The 20,849-nt window shown below is 59.3% G+C and overlaps 1 protein-coding gene across 5 annotated transcripts in view; it reads right to left on the bottom strand.

The window, feature by feature from the left end:
* Window positions 1-3,015: 3,015 nt before the first annotated feature.
* Window positions 3,016-20,849, bottom strand: part of SPEG (striated muscle enriched protein kinase) — a gene marked incomplete at its 5' end in the record, with an annotated part of 55,368 nt that continues 37,534 nt past the window's right edge. For 4 of the 5 annotated variants that reach the window (XM_079710217.1, XM_079710216.1, XM_079710215.1 and 1 more), the window contains 23 exons: window positions 3,016-3,314; window positions 3,676-3,825; window positions 4,070-4,145; window positions 4,986-5,209; window positions 5,297-5,536; window positions 6,030-6,645; window positions 6,775-6,942; window positions 7,118-7,240; window positions 7,334-7,501; window positions 7,630-7,746; window positions 10,462-10,593; window positions 10,894-12,850; window positions 13,092-13,160; window positions 14,191-14,233; window positions 14,415-14,567; window positions 15,209-15,235; window positions 15,759-15,937; window positions 16,045-16,122; window positions 16,713-16,770; window positions 17,809-18,009; window positions 18,111-18,207; window positions 18,444-18,612; window positions 18,961-19,073. In XM_079710217.1, coding sequence (XP_079566343.1) covers window positions 3,122-3,314; window positions 3,676-3,825; window positions 4,070-4,145; window positions 4,986-5,209; window positions 5,297-5,536; window positions 6,030-6,645; window positions 6,775-6,942; window positions 7,118-7,240; window positions 7,334-7,501; window positions 7,630-7,746; window positions 10,462-10,593; window positions 10,894-12,850; window positions 13,092-13,160; window positions 14,191-14,233; window positions 14,415-14,567; window positions 15,209-15,235; window positions 15,759-15,937; window positions 16,045-16,122; window positions 16,713-16,770; window positions 17,809-18,009; window positions 18,111-18,207; window positions 18,444-18,612; window positions 18,961-19,073 — 5,351 coding nt within the window. In that variant the 3' untranslated portion in view covers window positions 3,016-3,121. Of the gene's footprint in view, window positions 3,315-3,675; window positions 3,826-4,069; window positions 4,146-4,985; window positions 5,210-5,296; window positions 5,537-6,029; window positions 6,646-6,774; window positions 6,943-7,117; window positions 7,241-7,333; window positions 7,502-7,629; window positions 7,747-10,461; window positions 10,597-10,893; window positions 12,851-13,091; window positions 13,161-14,190; window positions 14,234-14,414; window positions 14,568-15,208; window positions 15,236-15,758; window positions 15,938-16,044; window positions 16,123-16,712; window positions 16,771-17,808; window positions 18,010-18,110; window positions 18,208-18,443; window positions 18,613-18,960; window positions 19,074-20,849 lie in introns of all 5 variants that reach the window. The other variant, XM_079710218.1, reaches the window with a different exon arrangement.

Below are 20,849 nucleotides of genomic sequence, written 5' to 3' on the forward strand. Positions count from 1 at the left end.
CAAGGGCGTGGGCAGGTGCTCAGCCCCAAGCCCAGGTTTTATACATCGCTCCTCTCCTTGCCTTGTTTGGCGTGGTTGCCCCAAGCCCCTGGGGACCCCAGCCCCCGCCCCCTGACCCAAACAGTCTCCTTATTTAGCCTGAGGATGCCTGGGATGCTAACTCAGCCACAGGGGCAGCCCCGGGGGGAAACCCGAGCGGCTCTGGGGTGCATCACACGTCAGTGCCCTGACAGCTGGGCAGCTGGATGTGGCCCCATGCCCTCCCAGAGCAGGAGGTAGCCATCCCACTCCCAGGAGAACCAGACAAGGCCTCAGGTCGACAAGAAACTCAGCTCCTTGCTGGAGTAGTTTATACTCAGGTCAGTCCCTGGACAGTGGGACAACGTGTCCTTCCTAGACACAGCCAGTGAAGGGGTGCGAGTGTTTGTGGAGGTGCCCTCGACTGAAGCCAGAATAGCGATGGACTTCACTGTCCATCTAGCCAATTATGAGAGGGCCACGTGGCAGTCAGAACCAATCTGGAAGCGCCTTACTCCCTCCACCCCAGGAGTCTAGGGTTGTCATTTCCACACTGTGCCTCCTGGTGGTAAACTGAGATAAACCTGGAGGGGACCTTAAAGATTTTTGGGAACAGCATCCTCTCCTGCCACCCCATTCCCACTCACTCCCCTCCATGTGACATGGTCAGGTCCGGCTGGGCTACACTGTCCCTGGAGATTGGCAGTAATACTGACTCTAAAACTCTGGGTCTGCCCAAGCCAAGCTCCCTCTCTGGGCATCAGCTGGTGCATAGGGGCATCAGAGCACCTGGGATGAAGGGGTTAATCCCTCTGAGACTTGCCTGGAGTCCAGTCTGCCCAGGCCAGGGCACCAGGTAAGCCTTGCTTGTATTCATTGTAACTGCCTGCCCAGGTGCAGAGCGCTGTCACCTTTTGATCAGAGCAATTTTGACATGGCTCTGCTGACATAAATTACCTTTGCTCCTCCGGGTTTGGAACAAGCAGTTCACATGCCATTTCCAATGGAGATGAGAAGGAAGCTCAAGATCAGAGGGGGGACGGGAGAAGAATTTTACCATTTATCAAGATGAGTTCAGGCACCTGATTTTTATATGAAAACACTTGCAGTGTGTAGGGGATTAGAAATTCTCACAGGCAAACTGTATATCTTCATCGCTAAAATGGCAGGTGGGAAAGGTGTCCCTCTGGCCCCTTCCAGCTGGCTTTAATATCCTCTTATTTTATGATGATGGGGCTTGCCTCTTCCCTGGGGTCCTGGGAAGCCAGAGAGACTGGGGTGGGCTGGGCAAAGGGTTGTTTGGGCTACATCCAAGGGGCCCTCAACCTCAATCAGCAACACACCAGCACCAGGTCCCTCTGCTCATGGTGAAAGCCTTTATTCCTTTTACATTGCCAAGAGCAGAGTTGCAATGGCGGGGGGGGAAGTCCCTCTGGACACAAGAACTGCCTCCCCCTCCCCCCACCTCAGGGCAGGGCAGCTCAGTTATAGGACTCAGTGACCCTTCTGTGGCACCACAGGGGGCACTTAAGAGTCAAGGCCCCTTAGCCCCCAGCGGACCCCTGGCTTGCCATGGGACTAAGAAGGTCCAGACTGAGCATCCTTGGGCCCTAGGAAAATGCTCGTCTACAGCCCCATCACGGCAGACACGCCAACCAGAGCACTCACAGCTGCCCTGAGCTGCTGGTACCCCATGTGTCCTGATCAGTGCTCCAACACTGAGAGCGTGGGCACGTGGGCCTGTCCTGGTTTCCTCTGTAACTCTTCACACATCCTGCTCTGACCAATCATCATGATGAAACCCCCTCTGCCCCAGGGGTCAGGACCAGAGCTGCCCTGTCTCCTGGGCAGAGTGCAGAAGGCTGAGCCTGGATTGGGGTGTGGGCTGGTCTATTCCAGAGCCCAGCGTCCTCCCAGTTGTGACGATGGAACATGTGAGAAGAGGTGGGGGTCACCAGTCTGGTTAGAGGGCGGTGGTGGGGATTCAGTGGTCCTGCCAGGATTCCAGAAACTTTAGATGGAGAAACAGACCTACATCTTTCCTCCCTCTAGGAGTAAGGGAGAGGTGAGGGGTCAGGAGGGTCAAGGGGTGGAGTAGGAAGGTCCCAAGGTGCTAGCTAGTATACCTTGGCTCTCACTGGCCCGGAGAAGGCTGGAACGCCCCAGTACCCCCAGCATCGTGCACCCCCCGTACCCCTAGCCATCCCTCCCCAGAGACCACACACATAGGTCCTGCTGCTTGCCGTTTTTATTTTCCTTGTGACAGACAGACAGACAGACAGCTGCACAGACAGCTGAATGGCTTGGGGGATGGTCAGGACAACATAGGCGGTAGGGACTGGATGGCAGAGAGACTTCATAAAAGTCAATAAATAAATAAATATTAATGGGCAGAAGGGCGAAGGCCACAGAGAGGTGATGAGAACATCCTCGGGCCAGCACAGTGCCCAGAGCCGCACCCACTGGGATAGGAGGAGAGCGCTGGCTCAAGAGACCACTACTTCCAGCCTTCAGCCCTCCATGCTTCTCCTTCTGGGGATGCTGGCAGCTGGCCACCCCAGCCCCACCTGAGTCATCTCTCCTCTCCCTCCCCCACCTCACTGCCCTCTCTCACATACTGGCTCCGGCTTCCTGGCACCGTCTACATGTCCTGTCCCTGCTTCACTGACACTCCCAGCCCATGGCCTGTAGACAGCCTGGTCTCCCCCCTTTTCCTCCTCTTCAGCCACTCCCACCCTCCTGGGTTGGTTCTCCCCCAGATGCACTGTCTCCCTCCCCCAGAACCTTCCGAGAGTCTCCCCTTCCCTATTCCTCCTCTTCTTTTCCTCCTCACTTGCCCATTCCCTTCTTGCCCCTCTTCCTGTTCCTAACCCCACCCAGCCTGGACAACGGGTCTCCCACTCTGGCTCTGGCCGGGTGGCATTGGCCAAAGCCCGGGGGTCTCTGTCCCCACAGGTCCATGAGGTAATAGCCCGGCCGGATGTTGCTGCTGCTGGTGTCCAAAGCCCCGGGCCCACCCGGCTCAGTGTGGGCCCTGGAATGTCCAGGGGGCGTCAGCAGGAACCCCGAGTCGAAGCCCGAGGCCGGGCTGTGGTCCGAGCCACTAGGGGCTGCCTGGGTAGGAGCGGAGCAGCACCTTGTGACGGGTGGCAGCCTCGGCCCGGCGGCGCTGCTGCTCGCCCAGGAACTCCTTGAGCCGGCTGGTGGTGAAGGTGAGCGTCTGGCGGCGCAGCTTCATCAGGTAGGCGTCCTGCAGCCATGGGTGGGCTAGGCAGTCCTGCAGGGAGGGCCGGCTCCTGCCAGGAGAAGCCAGGGACAGTGAGCCTGCAGGCACGGCTCCCAGAGCAGGGAGGGGGCCCCACCCTCCTAGAGGGCTTTGCCCCTAGTGAGTGAGCTTAGACAACTCTGGGACTCAGTTTCCCAGTCTCTGAAATGAGGACAGTGATTCTGCCTACGTCATAGGGCTGTTATGGGCTTTAAATGGTGGTAGTGCAGCCACTTAGGAGGAGTAGGAGTAGGAAAAGTAGTAGTAGCAGCAGCAGCAGTGTATTACAGGGGCGGGGGAGGAGTTGGGGGCTTAGGCATGGGCTGGGCCAGGGCAGTCTGAGGCCAGAGGCAGGTAATGCTGGGAGGCTGGCAGGTGTGGGACCCACTCACCAGGGATGTACTGAGAGGACCTTTCGCAAGAAAAGGGTGGCGCTCTGGGACGTGTTGGGGTATAGCTGGAAGGCATCAAAGCGGCCCCCCACAATGCGAGCCTCCGTTTTCTGGGGGTCAGGCTCATAGAACGGGGAGCGTCCACTGAGCCTGTGGAGGAGACAGTTCAGTTGACAGATGCAGACTGAGGGTCAACTCACAGGTCCAGGGGGACGTTAGTGTGGAGGTTCTTAGGGGCACAGCGCTCGGGGACAAGGCTACCCACGCCTGGGTACTCGTGTGTGTATGTGCGTGTGTGTGTGTGTGTGTGTGTGTGCACGAGTGTGCACATGCATGTGTGGCTGGGGAGGCGGGGGGAGAGTACAGGCAGAGGGTGGGTCCTGGGGGCACTCACATGATGTAAGTGAGCACACCCGCTCCCCAGATGTCCGTGGCAGAGCCGATGGGGTCTCCCTTTACCATCTCAGGAGCTGACAGGAGACAAGAGGCCAAGTTAAAGCAGCTTCCTGGTGGCAAGGGACCAGGGAGAGGCAGAGGAGGCCCCTGGGGGCTTGAGGAGCAGGACAGTGCCCAGGTCACCAGACCATGGGGACAACCAGAGCGGCAGGCCCTGGATGCCAGCGGGCAGAGCGGCCCCCAGGGGAGATGTGGGGCACCTGAGGAATCAGCCCAGGCACTGAATGGTGGGCGGTCCCCAGAACTGCAGAGGAGCTAAGAACCAGGGTCACAGGCTCTCCTGGATCAGCTCCAAAGGTGGGCGCCCATTCACAAAGGGTGTGGCCCACACCAAGATTAAGCACCTTTGAAATCAGCCTGGCTGGCTCTAATCCCAGCCTGCCCCTTCTAGCAACAGGACCCTGGGCAATGTACGAAACCTGTCTGGCTCTCCATCTTCTCACCTGTAACGTGTGGCTTGCAGAATTACTCTAAGGAATGGAGATGACGAACAGAAAGTATTTAGCAGGTAGCTAAATGGTAGCTGGTTTCCCTTTTTTACATAAATTAATAATTGATTCTCCTGTCTTCCTAGCTTTATCAAGTCCTGGCGCTACCATTTATAACTGTCTGATATTGAACAAATACCTCACGGCGCCTCTGTTTCCTCATCTGTAAAATAGGGGTAATATTAGGCCAATCTCCAGGGCTATTATAAAGAGAAACTGAAAAAAAATCCATGGAAAGGACTTAATTCAGTGTTTGCACACAGCAAGCACTCAATAAATGGCACACGTGAGTGAAGTGGGGTGAGCCCTGGCTGCTGCCCCTTTGGCAGTACCCCACCTCCCCCCCGGCTGGCATGGTGCCCTCACCCATGAACTCCAGCGTGCCGGTGCGGTGGCCAAGGGGCCGCAGAGCCTGGGGGTTGTAGGGCTGGGCGCTGCCAAAGTCCACGATCTTAAGGGCGTTGTCAGGGGCCAGGAGCAGGTTGTCTGGTTTGATGTCCAGATGCAGCACATGGCGGCCATGGAGATAGTCCAGGCCTTGTAGCAGCTGCACCACGTAGGTGGCCACGTCGTCCTCTGAATACCGGAACCTAGAGGGATGGCGGGGGTGGGTCAGGTGATATCCCAGCTCAGCTCCCCCCATCCTTGCTTCCTGCTCCCCCAGAATGCCCAGCTACCTGTCGCTGAGCCCACAGAGGAGCTCCCGGTTGCCGCAGCTCTCAGCGATGAGCACGAGGTAACGTGGGGTGATGTAGGCCTCGTGCAGGGACATGAGCCGCTCGTGGTGCAGCGTCCGCAGCACTTCGTACTCCTGCAGGACCCGCCGCTTGCCCTCGGCCACATAGGGCACGATCTTGGCCACGAACATTCGCCCGGTGGCATTCTCCCGGCAGGCGCGCACTACACCAAAGCGGCCCCTGTGTGTTGGGGGGGAATATCATAGGCTCAGAGGAGAGAGGGGAACACTTGCGTTCTGTGGGCTAAGCAGGGAGTAGCAGCGACTGCTGGGGGCAAGAATGCCGTGGTTCCCAGGGTGGGCTCTGGAGTTCAATCCCAGGAGCCTGGGTTGGAGCCCCAGCTCTGCCACTAACTGGCTCAGTACCTCAGGCAAATCCCATAACCTCTCCAACCTCAGTGTTCCCATCTGTGAAATGGAATAATGCAGGGTCTCCCTCTCGGTTGTGAATATTAAATGAGATCATATGGCCAAAGCGCTTAGCACGGGGCCTGGCTCAGAGAAAATCTGAACGTAATCATGCTAAGGACCCAGATCTCGTCCCCTCCCCCGGCTCCCTGCCCCCTCCCCAGGCCCCAGCAGGCTGGTCGCCTCTCCAAATCCCTGTGTTGCCGAAGTTCCACACGCTCCCCGCCTCTTTCCTCCTTCCCTGCCCCAGCCCTGGCCCTGCTTGCCTGGCCTTCTCCTCCAGGAAGGTGTAGGGTTTCTGAGGGGGGCCCTTTCGAAGAGTGGTGCCCTCTGGCCTGGGAGCACTGGGGAGACCACCCCCAGGGGAGCTGACCACGTCCTTGGCCAGGCTGAGGCTCTGCACAGTCACCTTGGTGGGCTCAGGAGGGGGCTCGGGGGCCGGGGGCTCGGGGGCTGGTGGTGCAGACACAAAGGAGGTCACCATATACAGGGGAGTTGAGGAAGATGCTGTTTTCACCCCTTGAGAGGTGGAAGCTGTGGTCGGGGTCCCAGTGTCGGGGACGGAAGACTTGGGCTCACTCGGGGAGACCTGGGCACTGGGTGGGGTAGCTTCTACTTGCTGGGCAGCCTGCAGGCCCCTGTGCTTTCGTGGGGGGGTTTGGGGTGGTGGACCCACAGCCTTGAGTGAGGACAAGGCCTGGCTGGGGGGTGCTGGGGAAGATGAGGGGCTGAGAAGGGGTGACTGGGGGCCTGGGGGGGCAGGAGCTGCGGAGGGGCTCAGTGAAGGGGCCAGTGAGGTAGGAGAGTCAGGAGGCGGGGCCCTGGCTGGCCCTGAGGTAACAGGGGCGTCTCTGTGAGCAGCAGATGGCAGAGCTGAGGCGTCTAAGTGGAGACAGAGAAAATCATCACCGTGGTGCCCCAAGGGCAAAACCGGGTGCTCCAAGGAGGGGGTGGACCCTGGACTCAGGGTCCCCTGCCCTCTCTGGACATCCCCTACCCTGTCCCACTGACCTCGCATGCCCCTGACGAGGACCTTGTCAGAAGGGCCGCTGAAAGGCCCTTGCCCAGCGCGGTTGGCACAGGCCACACGGAACCTCACAGTCACGCCAACTGGTAGGTGGGTCACGTTGTAGTAACAGTCAGGGATGCCCGAGCTCACGGGGTGCCAGGAAGACTCACCTACAGGCAGCATGGGGGAGGGGCTGAGGCCACAGAAGGGGTGGCCCAAGCTCCCAGTGCCATCTGTGAGGAGCCTGGGGACCTGTGCCCGGGGAAGGCACTTGTCTCCCCAGCATCTCTGCCTTCCACCCGCCCTCCCTCTCCCCGACCCCCCACCAGCCTGCCGGTCCCTCACCATCTACCCGCCGCTCCAGCGTGTACGTGCAAGGTGCCCTGCTGTCTCCTGGCTTCCAGAGCACCAGCGCCGTGTCCTGGTAGGTCTGGGGCACCTCGGGAGGAGCTAGCTTCCCTGGGATGCCTGGCAAGAGAAAGGGAGCCACAGTGAGCCCCTGTGCCTTAGCTTAGGGCCCATCCCCCATCACATCCCCCTTGGTCCCTGCCCCGGGCTCACGGGCCACAGCCACGGTACAGGAGCTGGTGATGCTGCCCAGGACGTTGGTGGCTGAGCACTCGTAGAGGCCGGCGTGCCGCTTGCCTGCCCGGGGGATGCTCAGCAGCTGCCGGCCGTCTTTGCAGGACACGATGATCACTGAGGGCTCTGACCGTAGGGACTGCTTGTCTGGGGGCAAAGGAAGAGCAGGAGAGGCTGCTGAGTGAAGCCCCCCTCTGGGCATTTCCCGCTGAACATCCCCTGGCCTTGGGGCCACTTGCCTACCCCTCTCTGTGGGGAAGAAGTGATCTCCTCACCTTTCATCCAGGAGATGTGGGGTGCAGGGCAGGCCGCCGGCAGGCAGAGCAGGGTGGCTGCCTCTCCCTCCAGCAGCACCTGGTCCTTGAGTTTGATGTGGAAGACCGGGGGAAAGTCTGGAGGGAGAGCAAAGACAGTCATGGGTCTGCAGGGCCCCTGGCTCCCTCGCTGCTGATCGACGGATGCATGTGAGAGCTGGCGCTGCCTTCAGGGAGCAGACTGAAAGGCCATCTCTTCCCAGTCAGAGGTGGGAAGTAGAAGGCCTTGCCTTTGAGAACCTCCTCTGGGGCAAGCATCAGTTTCCCAGGCACTCACTGTGTGTAGAATTATCTTTTACTGACTATTGAAGATGCTTAGTAGCTGCTACCTCGTATGTTTGTAGGTCATTTTGAGCAGGGCCTGGCATTCAATAAGCGCTCTGTAAGCACTTATTAGATAAAAAAAAACACAAATATTGAAAAACTACAATGGTTAAGCTCCTGCAATACCTATTACTTCTGGGGCACCATAGGGCAAGTGACAGGAGCTGGTGACCTGAGCTGAGACTCCCAGGAGTGAACAAATGTTCCGTCAAAATGTGCAATCTCAAAAGACCTGAAGTCAAGGCAAACCCGGGGCAGACCCCAAAAGTGTGTGTCAGTCTCCCCCATCCCTCATGGCCCCTGGGGTCTGGGGAGCCCGTCCCAGACCTTCTATGCACTCCCTCAGGTCAGCTAAGTGGTGAGAGCTTTTGAAGGGGAAAGAGACAATATCTGCATGACCTTGGACCCTGTCTGTAAATTGAGGAAAATAATAACACCCAGCTCAGAGGATTGTTATGAGAATTCAAAGAGGCACGTAAAGCGCTTAGCAGATGTCTAACATATAATAAATGCTCAAAGATGTTAGCTTCCATTGTTGTTGCGATTATTATCTTGTTAATATGCCCAGTAGAGAAGCCAGGCACAGACCCCCGTGGGAAGAGGCTGTTTCAGCAAAGCTGGGTTCCCAGCTGGCTGGTGAATGGGCCCACGGCAGGGCTGCGGATGGCCAATGACTTTGCTCCAGGTCTTTGCTGGCCTGTGACTCCTTAGCGCCATGAGGATTTGCACTCCTGCTCCCTGGGAATGTCTTTTTAGAAAAATCCCATTCTGGTCCAGGGATGGCGGGGTGGGGTGGGAGTGGGGGTGGATTTCTCTCACGTGGGCAGAAAGAGCTGAGAGGTAGATACCCCTGGGAGCCCCAGCTGCTGCCTGTCTGCGGAATCAGAAGGGAGTAGGGTACGGATGAACTGGGCCGAAGAGGATCTGCAGAAGTGGATGATCAGGACAGCAGCGTGCCCCCCTCCCACTGTACCCCAGTGTTCCCTAAGGAGGGGTCCCACACCGAGGCTCCAATAACATAAAGTGAATATAGTTTTGTCAGCGGGCTGCCTTCAGAGCAAGTGAGGGTACTGGGTCGGGGGGAGAGAGAGGGAGCCGAGGAGGAGAGGTGAAAGGTGACCCTGGCCCAGCTCTGCCAGTCCCACCCCCATCTCCCCAGGGGCCAGCCCTAGTTGGCAAAGTGAACATGGGGCCTTCCTCCTGCGGGGAGCGGGGAGAGGATGAAGTAAGGGGACACGGCCTCGCCTCGGCAAGAAATCAGCTGCACAAGCAAAACCGAGGTGGGAGGGAGGCCCCAGGTGGGAAGGGATCAGCTGTCCCCAGGCCTCAGTGCTGGCTTCCCTCTCTCTCCCCCCTCCTTCTCCACCACTGCCCCCACCAGCTGGCCTCCCTCCCTCCTGTTCCCTCACTAGAGCCCCACCGTCTACTGCCTCGAGTGAGATGTCCTGGCTCCCCTGGCCAAGGCGAGACACGGTTACGTGTCTAGTAGCAAGCCTGGCTGAGGCACGTCTGGGACAGTTCTGAGGAGTTTTATCGGAAACTGGAGAAGAACAGATGGTGACTGATAAAGGTCCTGCACGCAGCCCGGTTTGGTGGGCCTGCTGCTGTCTGCAGGCTGGTCTGGAAACCCTGGCCTCCTGAACCTTTGCTTGTCGTCCTTGAGTAACACCCCCCTTTCAGGTAGAGGATTGAGGTGATCCAGGTGGAGAATACCTCCCTCCCTGCAGCCCCAGGACAAGTGGCAAGAGAAACGGACCAGGGCATATCCCAGGTGTCCCTCCCCCCAGCAAAGAGCCCTGGAGGCTGCTTATCTGTGCGAAGTGCCTTCTGTAGGGGCAGAGGGGACAGGGAGGGGCGATCGGGTGTTTGGGGCTACAGAGAAATGGAAGGTTGGAGGCACAGTCCAGACTGCGGGCCTCTAGGCTGGGAGAGAAAGGGTGTCTTTGGGAGCATGTTCATGCATACACACATATGCAGGGGGGCTGAGAGGCAGGGAGCCCTATCCCGAGCTCCGTCAGTACCACACCCAGTGACAGAGACCTTCTGGGGAGGAGGCTGGCCAAAGAAAGGCATTAGTATGATGTCGCGAAGCGACTTGTGGGCTCTGACTGCAGAGGGTCATACAGTCCAGCCCTCTGGCTGCTCCACTTACTACCAGCTCTGTGATTTGGACAAGCTACTTAGCATGGCTAAGCCTCTGTTCCCTCACCTGTAAGACAGGGAGATGACAAGAATAGTTCCTAAGCAATGTGGGAGCGTTGAGTGAGGCAATGCTCGTAAAGTGCTTAATAGGACGCTTGGCATTGCTAATTAACGGTAGCTGCTGCTATTACTGTTGTTGTTGTCGTTTCCTGACTCCAGGCTCCCTCCACCGCTGCCAGGGCTCCCCCAACGTGGGCCATCTCCCCAGCCAGCTGTGACCTTCCCGGCGGCTCAGAGGGGACTACTCACCGAGCAGGTCTCTATTACCTGACTCGCTGCGCACATACTGGTGGCCCAAATTCTCCTGGACGCTGCCAGAGAGGTTTGGCTGTGACAACCCCTTGTCCTTCCGCAGCCGAGAGAGGCCCCAGCGCAGGCGGCTTCGGCTTTCTGCAGGAGCTGCTAAGAACCAGGCCCATAAGCACTGGCCCAGCCGGTACGACAGAATAGAGAACTTCTGGCCCCGACCCTAGCCTGTTCCCACACCAGCCTCTGCCCCTCGGCCTCGCGTCAGCCCGGCCCTGCCAGTTCCGTCCTCAGGGCCTCCAGAAACGCCTGAGCCTCTTTGCGGTGGGTGTCCCCGGCCCTCTCCTCCCAGAGCGTCCCTCCAGCGCACCTGTCATCCCAGCCCCACACCCGCACTCCAAACACACTCGTTCACACATTCGTCCTCCACTCTCCCCCTGGGCCCCTCCTTACCTGAGGAGCCCGACACGGCGCTGGCCTCGGAGCCCAGGGACTCCGCGGAAGGCGTGGTGGCGCCGGCCTGGGCGGCCAGCTGGTTGTGCGCGAGGCCCAGGCGCCGCAGACTCTCGCCCTCGGACGTGGCCCTGCGCAGCCGGCTGAACAGCGGCGTGCCCCGGACCGACGCGCCCCCGGAGTCCTCGCTGCTGCCGCTGCGCTGCAAGCGGCTCGACAGCCGCTCCAACGTGGAGCTGAGCCTCCTGCGCACCGCCGGTACCGGGGAGCCCCGCGCCGAGCTGCCGCCCTCTGAGCTCTCCCCATCCCCACCGCGGGCCTCCCAGGCTGGGTGGCGCTGCGCGGGTGGGGTCCGCCGCAGGCGCTGGGACAGCGACAGCGAGAGGCGGCGGACGAGGCCCGGCTCCCCGACCGCCCTGAGGTCCTGCACGGAGCGGGAGCGCTCGGGCCGTCGCACCAGCTCCAGCGGCGTTCCCGCCGGGCTGGGCCGGTACATGCCGTCCTCCTCCTCCGCGCCACGGAAGAGGCCGCGCTCCTCGGAGCGCGAGCGGCTCAGCAGCCGCAGCCCCCGCGACAGGGGCGACTCACGGCTGCGCTTGAACTTGGCTTCGAACACGGCCTCCGACTCCAGGTTCTCGATGCTGCTGCTGAGACTGCTCCCTGGCCTGCGGGGCACCGTAGGGACCCGGGCTTTCTCGGCTGGCCCTGGCGGAGCCCCGGGCGAAGGCAGGCGCTTCTCGGAGGCTCCCGGAGGTGGGGAGGCCACCCTGGCGAACACAGCCGGGTGGGGCTTGGGCTCCGACGGCGATGCGACAGGGCCCTGCGGGGGGCCTTGCGCGTGGCCTGACAGCTGGAGCGACTGCATGATCTGGGCATAGGGTGTGAGGGGGGGCGCTAGGGTTTGCGGAGCTAGGGGGCGCTGTGTAGGCTTGGGGGCTGGTTCTGGCGTGGACTCTGGGGCCTTCTCTCGGGCAGGCTGGGGTGCCGAGGGCTGTGCAGCATCACTGGGTGTGGCGACAGGAGGTTCCGAAGCCTTAGGGACACTGGGCTTGGGGGCGCTGGGCCGCACAGGGCTAGGTAGCTGGGCCTCGCTGAGGGCGGACAAGGAGGGAGACTCCTGCAGCCTGCGGGCCCCGAGCCGGGCCACGGGGATCTCGAGGGGCGCCCCAGCTCGGCGGTGCCGGCCCCCCGGCTCCGCCTCAGCCTGCGAGAAGCTGCTGCTCTTCTGCAGGCCCCGGGTCTCGGGCGGGTGCTGATGGTGGGGTGCTGCCTCGCTGGAGGCCGCCCGAGCCAGCCGGGGGTCCCGGGCACGGCCCCCCAGGCTCTCCAGCAGGGGGCCCCTTAGGCCGCTGACCTTGCCATCCTCAGGGCCACCCCGCAGCAGCCGCTGGCGCAGGGCCTGCAGCCTCTGGGCATACTCGCCCTCGCCCAGGCCTCCTCGGGTCAGGCGGGTGGCCCCCGGGCTGGGGCTTCGGCGCTGCGGCAGCTCTACAGACGCTGCCTTGTGCAGGCCCCGGCCCGGCTCCCTCGGCCCGGCCCGGGGCAGGGCGCTCTCAGCCGAGCTGCCCCTCCGGAGCTCTCCCCGCCGGGGGCTGGGCTCCTGGCCTGGGGAGGGGAGGACCTGAGGGCTGGGGGCCTCCTGGTCCTGAGAAGGGGCCTTTCCTTGCTCCTGCCAGTCCATGGGGGTGGCAGCCCCAGCCTCTGGGGCGCCCAGGGCCTCATCCTCAGTGGGAATGTCAGTGAGGGACACCCGGGAGCCCGAGAACTCAGGCTGCAGTGGCCGGGGCACTGAGGGCAGCTCCTCCAGCTCTTCCTCTTCAGAATCGGAGGAGGACGACAGCCCTCCACTAGGGGGTGGTCTTCTGGGTACGGCCACCCACACCCGCTCCGGGGGTGCCCGCAGCAGCTCAGGGATGGGGCGCAGCACCAGGTGGCACTTGTAGCTGATCTGGGAGCGCTGGAGACAGGGTACTAGAGTCAGACCTGAGGGACCCACAGGGCCAAACTGACCCACTCAGGCCCACCTCATCCCCGGGGGAGAAGGCCTACGGCAGGCAGAAGTGGGAGCTGAGAGAATTAAAAGGTGGATGAAGACAGATGAGCAGAAGTGAGGGCACCTGATAGAAAAAGCAGGGTTAGAGGGAGAAGGCTGCAGAATGAGAAGATGAAGCCACAGAGCAGGGCCCAGCCAAACTCACCTGCCATCTCCGCCGGGAGAGGAATAGCTTTAAGTGATCCGTGCTCACCTCTGCGCCCCTTGCCTGTGCCTGTAAACCAAGAAAGAGGGCCTGAGGGAAAGCCCTCTGTCAACCCTAACCTTCCAGGTTTGGCAATAGAGAGACAACGGCCACAGGAGGGGACAGTAGACAGAGCAGCGTCGAGTCTGGGCTCCTGGGGCTCCCTCTCCCAGGGGATCTGTCACAATAACTCCCACAGTCAAGGTTCCCACGTGTGGACAAATTGCCTGAACCTAAGCGGAGAGGCGGGAAGTGGGTGGCTCCTAGGCTTCAGAGCTCACACCAGGGCTCAAGGCCCTGTCCTGGTGCACTGGCTGCCCTGGGAGGCCTGTGCTCAGGCCCCCAGCTTGAACCCTGCTCCCCAGCTCCCCAGCTGTCTCCATGTAGAGACAGTGCCCCAGACATCTCTCTGGAGCCTTGGGGGGCCACACCTCAGATGCTTCCCTCAGCCACCTTTTCAGAGCTCATTTCTGGTCTGAGAGACCAGGCTTGTACTCCAAGGATAGATGCCAGAATGACCTCAGCCTTCTGTTGACCCAGCACGATGCTCCCTGGACGGTTTGTTCAGTCGCTCTTTCTGGGTCATTTGCTGAACCCCTCCCTCTGCCTGGCACTGTGCCCTGCAGTGCTGGAGCTTGAAGATGAGTGAGAACTCTGCCACAGGGAGTTCAAAACCAAAAGGACAAGACAGCCAGGCCACCCACCAAGCACAGTGTGGGGGACCAGGGCAGGATGGAGGCGAGCCACAGGAGTGAGGAGGACTGGGGCTGGTCTCGAGAGCCAGGGAGAGCACTGATGTGCATCCCTAGGATGAGGGGTGGGGGTCCAGACCTGTGCCTTGGAGTCCACGATACCCCAAGCTGAGCCTCAGTTTCCTTATCAGCAAAAGGGAAGTGATAATACCTTCCTCTGTAGCGCTATTGTCAGGCTAACGGATCATATGTAAATAAAATGCATGTCATGGTTACTGTACACACTAGGGACTCAATAAAATGGAGCTGTTAGTAACGTTCTCGCTCCTTCCACCTCTTCTATCACCAGTTTGCAAGACAAGACTCACTTTAAACCAAGGATGTTCTAGGGTCTCCTCTGCGGTAGGCCTCCTGCAAAGGAAAGAGGATTAAGAAGGGATTTATCATTCATTCATTCATTCAATAAATGTTTGGGAAAACGGGGCCTCTAAGGAGTTGGGGGATTGACTGTCTACGGGCGGAGGCTTGGGCAGCAGTAGGGGCGGCGTGAGGGGACTCTGCATGGGGGAGGCTCCTCCGGCCTGGTACTCACAGCCGGTCCCGCACCAGCACTTTGATGAGGAAGCCCCGGGCCTCCCTGCTCAGGCTCAGGAACGTGGTCTCCTCGAAGGCCACATTGTAGTTTTGGATGTTCATCAACGTTGTCCGATCGTTCTCCCCGACAAACGGAGAGATTCCCGTCAGGCTGCAGGGGTGGAGATGGAGGTGGCTGGAGTGAGATGTGGGCCCCGGGGCTGAGATGAGACAAAGTGGGGTGCCAGTGGGAGCACAGGGCCGGGGACAGGCGGAGGCTGGGTGACTCTGGGCAGAATCTTGCAGACTTTGGCCTGTCCTGCCCTGACTCGATCCCCTGAACGGGCAAGGAGGCAGTACTGCCTTGAGACCTGGGCCACCAGGTCCTTATCCCAGGCCCGTGCTCTAGAGGACCTGTTCCAGCCCTCCTCCAGCCGCGGCCTGTCCCTGAGGTGAGGAGCCTGTGCCAAGGGGATACGCCCCTGGAGCCTGGGCCTCCCCTTTGTAGCCCATGTTCTGGACTAGTTCCCTGCCTAAATGGCACTGAGCTGGCACTGGCCTCCCAAGCACGCCACGCGTGCCCACCCCTTATGGAGGGGTGTGGTGGCGGCCAGAGCTTGGACACTCAGTCTGGGTGTCCACATTCATGCACGTGGAGGCCCCTCCCAGGGCAGGAAGGAACCAGCGTGCAGAAGAGAAGAGGCAGGCCGCGGGCCCCCAACTTCTCTCTTGCCCCAGGCTCTGCAAAGGTTAGGGGTGGGCCTGCTACGAGACTGTTAGGAGACGGGGTCCTGAGTGCAGAGGGGTCCTTACCAGAGGAAGGCGACGACACCCACGGGCCTGAGGGGAAAGGAGAGTGGATGGGTAAGAGGACAGCCCAGCTCCCACCGGAAGTGAGCAGTCCTCTTGCTACCATGATCTACTGAGGAAAGGTCCTCCCTGTGAACACGGCCGTGGACAAATGGGCACAGCGTTGCCTCCTGGGGGGAGGACCCTGAACCCAGAGATCCCGACACGCCTGGAGAACTCAAGGGTCATGGCAGGGCCGGCCTAGGAAGCCCAGAGGAGTCTGGGGGACCAAGAGACCGTGCCTGCCTCACTGGGGGAGACAAGGTCGCTGTAGGTGCAGAGGCCCAGCACCCAGGACTGTGAGGGCTGAGGCTTGAGTGATTGGGTCAGCCCTAATGGATGAGGGGGAGGGAGGGACATGGGCAGGAGACCCCCGTGCGCAATGCCACCAGCCAACTGTCACAGTAGGCATCTGGGCTTAGTAAAGCTCCTCTGTGCCACTGAGCGAGCCCTCAGCATGGCACTGAGGGAAGCTGCCCTGGCCCGTCCCAGCAGCCCAGTATGCCAACGTTACCAGATGTCCGTGACCCCAGAGACAGGGGTCTGGTTGACAACCTCGGGTGCCACGAACTCGGGTGTGCCATATTGGCAGTACTGGGGCTCTCCCGGCGTCAGCTTCTGAGCGTTCCCGAAGTCACAGATCCTCACCTGCTGTTCACCCTCAACACCATCCCATACCAGCAGGTTCTCAGGCTGCAGGACACAAGGCAAGACATGGGAGCTGAGTGCAGCGGGGAGGACACCCTAGTGCCTGGCTCCCACAGGTGCTGTCTGCTCCCCACCCCACACCTGCATCTCACCTTGACATCCAGGTGCAGCACATGGTTCTTGTGCAAGTAGCATATTCCCTCTAGCACCTGCCGCATGTAGGCCCGGATCTGTGAAAACAGGAGGCCCAGAGTCCGGGGTGGGGTATTATGTTTGATCACCACCAGGGTTGTAGCAAGAAGCCAGGCCATGCTTGGGAAGTGGCCTTCAGGTGGCTGGTGGAGGGGGCTGAAACATAGGTTTGGGGTTACTGAGATTCAGGGCTTCCATATACAGCTGCACAAGTTGGGCACAGCACCATTATAGGAGGGCGCCATTTGCATGATGATAAAAAGAATTGTGCAGTGCACAACTTGTACAGCCCTACATGGCAGGACATCATTGAGACTGAACAGAGTCTAGGTGGCGCTCCTTCTGGCGCAAGGCCTGAGGAACCTTTATGTGAGGAATACTGGGAAACAAACAGAGTTCGGGGCCAGGGTGGGTGCCGAAATTTTCAGAAGACAATTTAAGTCCCAGCGTGGGGGTCTGCTCTGATGGGGGAAGGGGGCTTTGCTGCCTACCTAACAGTGCTCTCCACCACCACCCCTGGTCTATTCGTGGGCACAGATGGCATGCCCAGGACGCACCCCTCGGGTCTCAGAGCTCAGGTGGGTGAACACTGGTGCCCAACCTGGCCCCTACCACCCACTGCCCTCACCTCAGACTCACACACGGTGGGTTTCCTGGCCATTCGCTCCAGCAGCTCCTCTGTGCAGCTATGTCCTGGATCAAGGAGAACAGTGACCAGTGCCAACTGCTGGGCCTGCCTTAGGCAGTGCCCTCCACCCCCAGAGCTCAAGTCGGGTGCCAGCTCAGCACAGGGTCCTCCTTCCCTGAAAAGCACATCTGCTACCAGTGAGCAACTGCACCTCCCCTCTTCCCCCTGTCATCTGGGTGCTTAGATGGGACAACCTTGCTTGAACTCTCACTTGCTGTGGGATCTCAGGCAAGTCACCTAACCTTTCTGAGCCTAGGTTCCCTCCGGTGTCAAATAGGGATAAGATTCCTCTCACCCACCTTGTGAAGTATCTATAAGGATCAAGTTAGAGCAGCATTTTGTTGACTGTGGATGGAACTCCTTGACTCTATTTGAGAATGACCCAGAAGGCCCATGACACATAATAATTTGTCATTTTACTGAGGTTTGGGTTTGAACAGTACAGACTGGGAGGCTAGCATGTAGGACACGGTCACCCTGCAGGTGGCAGTGACAAGCCAACCATCCAGCATCCTTACCTCAGTGTGACTTTGTTTAACCATAGCTCTTATGAAAGGATAAAATCTATTCTTTATGAGAAGAGCCTCTCAAATAAAGCCAAGTATTAATGGGGTCACTGCAAACGTTCAGATATACTGTACTGCATTTCATGATAAAAATCATGCACCTTTTGCCACTTGTGTGACCTCGAGTGAGTTACTTAACTTCTCTATATCTTAGTTTCATCATCTATAAAATGAGGATAATAAAATTCCAAGAGATAAGCATACGCGATGATTAAATAGATTAATATCTGTAAAACTCCTAGAACACTGCCAGGCACACATCAAGCGCTATGTAAATTTAAGCTAAAAAATGTTGTTTTTCACACAAGTCTCCAGACTCCACTCTGTGAAGTATTTATAAGATGTCTTCAGAACTCCCAGCTGTCAATGGGACCATTTTGTAACGTGTGAAACGTGTTGCTAATCGGCTGTTACAAGGGCCAGTCATTCAGGCCATGTGTCCCCCACCCACCCAGCCTGTCCCAGGATACAGCTCGGTGACAATGACCAGTCCCCGGCGCCTCTCGAAGGCCTCATGGAAGTAGAGGATGCAGTCATGCTGGAGCCGGGCCAGCAGCCGGGCCTCTCGCCACGCCGACGCCTTTGGCTTGGCCTGACTGGGGATGAACTTGGCTGCAAACTCCAGGCCGGAGCTTCGCTCCACTACACGCCGCAGGTAGGAGAAGGCACCCCTGGGTGAGGACACGGGGAGAGGACAGGGCTCAGGCGTTGCTGAGCCTCAGGCCCAGCCTCCCTTGGGCCCCGGACACCACACCCCCTCCTAGCCCCACACCTGCCGATCTCCTGGTGGATGTCATAGAAGTCGCTGAGTCTCCTTCCTCGCCGCTCCTCATCTTCCCTGACCCCCTCCACCTCCATAGCTGTCTGAGCTGAGGAGAGATGCCTGGTGTTAGGTGGAGAGGGCAAGAAGGAACGAGGGCACAGGGAGGGCAGGTGGAAGGCACGGCCGGGAAGCAAGAATGTGGGTGCCCGAGGCAGCGCTGCTGGGGCTGCAGCAGGTGGCGGTCTGGAGTGGAGGGCCGGGTGAGTGATTCCCGGTGGGAGGGCGCTCACGTGGGATTCCTGGGTGAGCCCTTGGCCTTACTCCTCTTGAACTCCAGCCCACCTGAGTGCACAGCCAACTCTGCTTTGCAGGAGACTTCGCCAGCCAGGTTGCGGGCCGTGCAGGTGTAGACGCCTCCGTCCTGGGACCCCGCGCTGAGCACCACCAGGGAGCACTCATTCTCCTCGTACACGAAGCTCACGTGGTTGCTCTCGGTCAGCAGCGCCTCGTCCTGCAGAGGTGGCCGTCACCTCCAGTCCAGGCCTGGCTTCCCCTACACCTGGGACCCAGCTTTACCTCCACGCCAGAGACCCAGTCTCATCCTTACCTTAGGGCCCACCATTATCTCCACCCTAGGGGCCTTGCTCAGACCCAGGATCAGCTCCACCCTTATTTCCCAGGGTCACCAGCACCTCTGGGTCCCACTTCCTCCTCCTTTTCACACCTCTGACAACTGCCCTCCTCTCTGTCCAGGCTCCCCTGACCCCTCCCACGCCCCCAGGAAATCACTCCTCCCTTCCCGGTAGGCTCCTGGCCAGCCCCAGCTCGGACTCCATGGAGGCCTTCATCAGCCTCTGACCTTGTACCACGTGACGTCCGGCAGTGGCTTCCCCTCAACCACCACGGCGAAGCGAGCGGCTTCTCCAGCTCCCACCTCAACGTCCTCCATGATGGACTCAAACCGAGGGGCCTCTGAAACACACAGGGGTGAAGGTGGGGGAGGGAGGGGGAGAGAATAGGGGGGTCACGGGGCCTGCCTCTCTAAGCCCTCCCTCAGCAACTGGCTCAGGCGGAACACCAGACCGCCCCCGCCCCCCCCACCCAGAGCCCCAGCAGCCCACCCTGAGGCTCTCAAACTCCACCCCCAGCAACATGAGTTCCTGGCCTGGACCAAACGCTGTCCTTGCAAATCCAAACGTGATGTTCTGCAAACCTCAGAAAACCCAAGCCGGGGGTGCAGGCTTGCTTTGTTTGGCTCTCGTATTCATGTGCCAGCTTTGAAATTAGGAGATTTTCACACACAAAAGAAATCTGGACTTCCTGTCTCTCTTGGAAAATCAGGACTGGCTGTCCTGAGCTGCTTCCCTCACTGCATTAATGGGCTGGCGAGGAGTGGCCGACACTGCCCCCTGTGGGTGGTGGCCCTTCAGCACAGTCCTACCGTGGGCTTCTCGAACTCTAACCGTCCTGGGCCCTGCAGGCAGCTCACTCAGTCTATGACCCTGAATCAAGTTCATGGAGGGCATTGCCTCTATCTTGAAGTTTTCTCTCTGAATCTTATTTAAATATTTAAGGGGCCTTCAGCCATCTGGGAGATGGCAAGATGAATCCACGGGCACCGGTTCTCAGTTTAGTTCTCCCACGTGTGACTGATTTTATTCTCTGCACATATCATGCGGTTGTGTTATTTCCTGGTAAAGCAGCTTCTAATTCTCATGATGGAATTAAATACATATTCCAATATGCTTGTGCTTTTCGAAGAAGCCTGTGACTTCCTGGTGCCCTCCTCCTCCTCTGAGAATGTTTGAGGATCTGGGCTTTAAAGGGAGTGGGAGAGGGAGGCCTTGAGGGAAAAGCAGGGGTGCTGGGCAAGGAGCACTAGCCGGCCACAGGCACACAGCTCAACCTTTACATAGATAAAGGGGGAGGTCATCCTGGCGAATATGCATCACGGAGCAGGTGTGGGGGAAAGAGGCCATTCCACCCACCTGGGGGGTAGGGGGTGGGGCACAGCAGGAGGGGGTGTGGATCCAAGCCCCAGGCCTGCTCTAGCCCTGGCCAGCTGGGACTCAGTCTCCCTCAGTCACTGTCCCAGCCAGGCTGGCTGCAGGGCTCTCAGTGTCCAGAGCCTCCCCAAACCCCAGGGCTCCTCCTATATCTGGGAAGAAAGATGAGTCCTGCAGATGGTACTGTCAAGGAGCAAAGCGGTTGGGAATTCCCTGGTGGTCCAGTGGTTAGCCCCGTGCTTCCACTGCATGGCGGGGTGGGGCGCCCAGGTTCAATCCCTGGTTGGGGAACTAAGATCCCGCAAGCCATGTAGTGCGGCCGACAAAACAAAACAAAACACACACACACACACACACACACACACACACACACACACACACACACACACAACCAAGGAGCAAAGCGGTGGCTGAGTAGGAAGTGCCAGGATGAGGTGGGGGGAAGCTGGGCAAAGGGGAAGACACATAAAAGGGAAACCAGTACCCCATCTACCGCGGGGCCAGTAGCGTCCCCGTATCTCCTCCTCACACACCCTACTGCCACCTCTCTCCTACTTTAAGGCTGCCTGCTCTGCCCTCTAGGAATCTGGTCCCTGGTCTGCTGGGAGTGGGGATGGGGGCAGTGACAGAGGTCAGTCTATGAAGGTCAAAGGATCAGAAGATTTCAAGTGAACCTCAACAGTTTTTTTTAAAGCACTAGAAAATGTACATTTACCCCATGATAAGATGGCCTGTGCTAACT

Source organism: Hyperoodon ampullatus (assembly GCF_949752795.1).
Source record: "Hyperoodon ampullatus genome assembly, chromosome: 8".
Lineage (NCBI taxonomy): Eukaryota > Metazoa > Chordata > Mammalia > Artiodactyla > Ziphiidae > Hyperoodon > Hyperoodon ampullatus.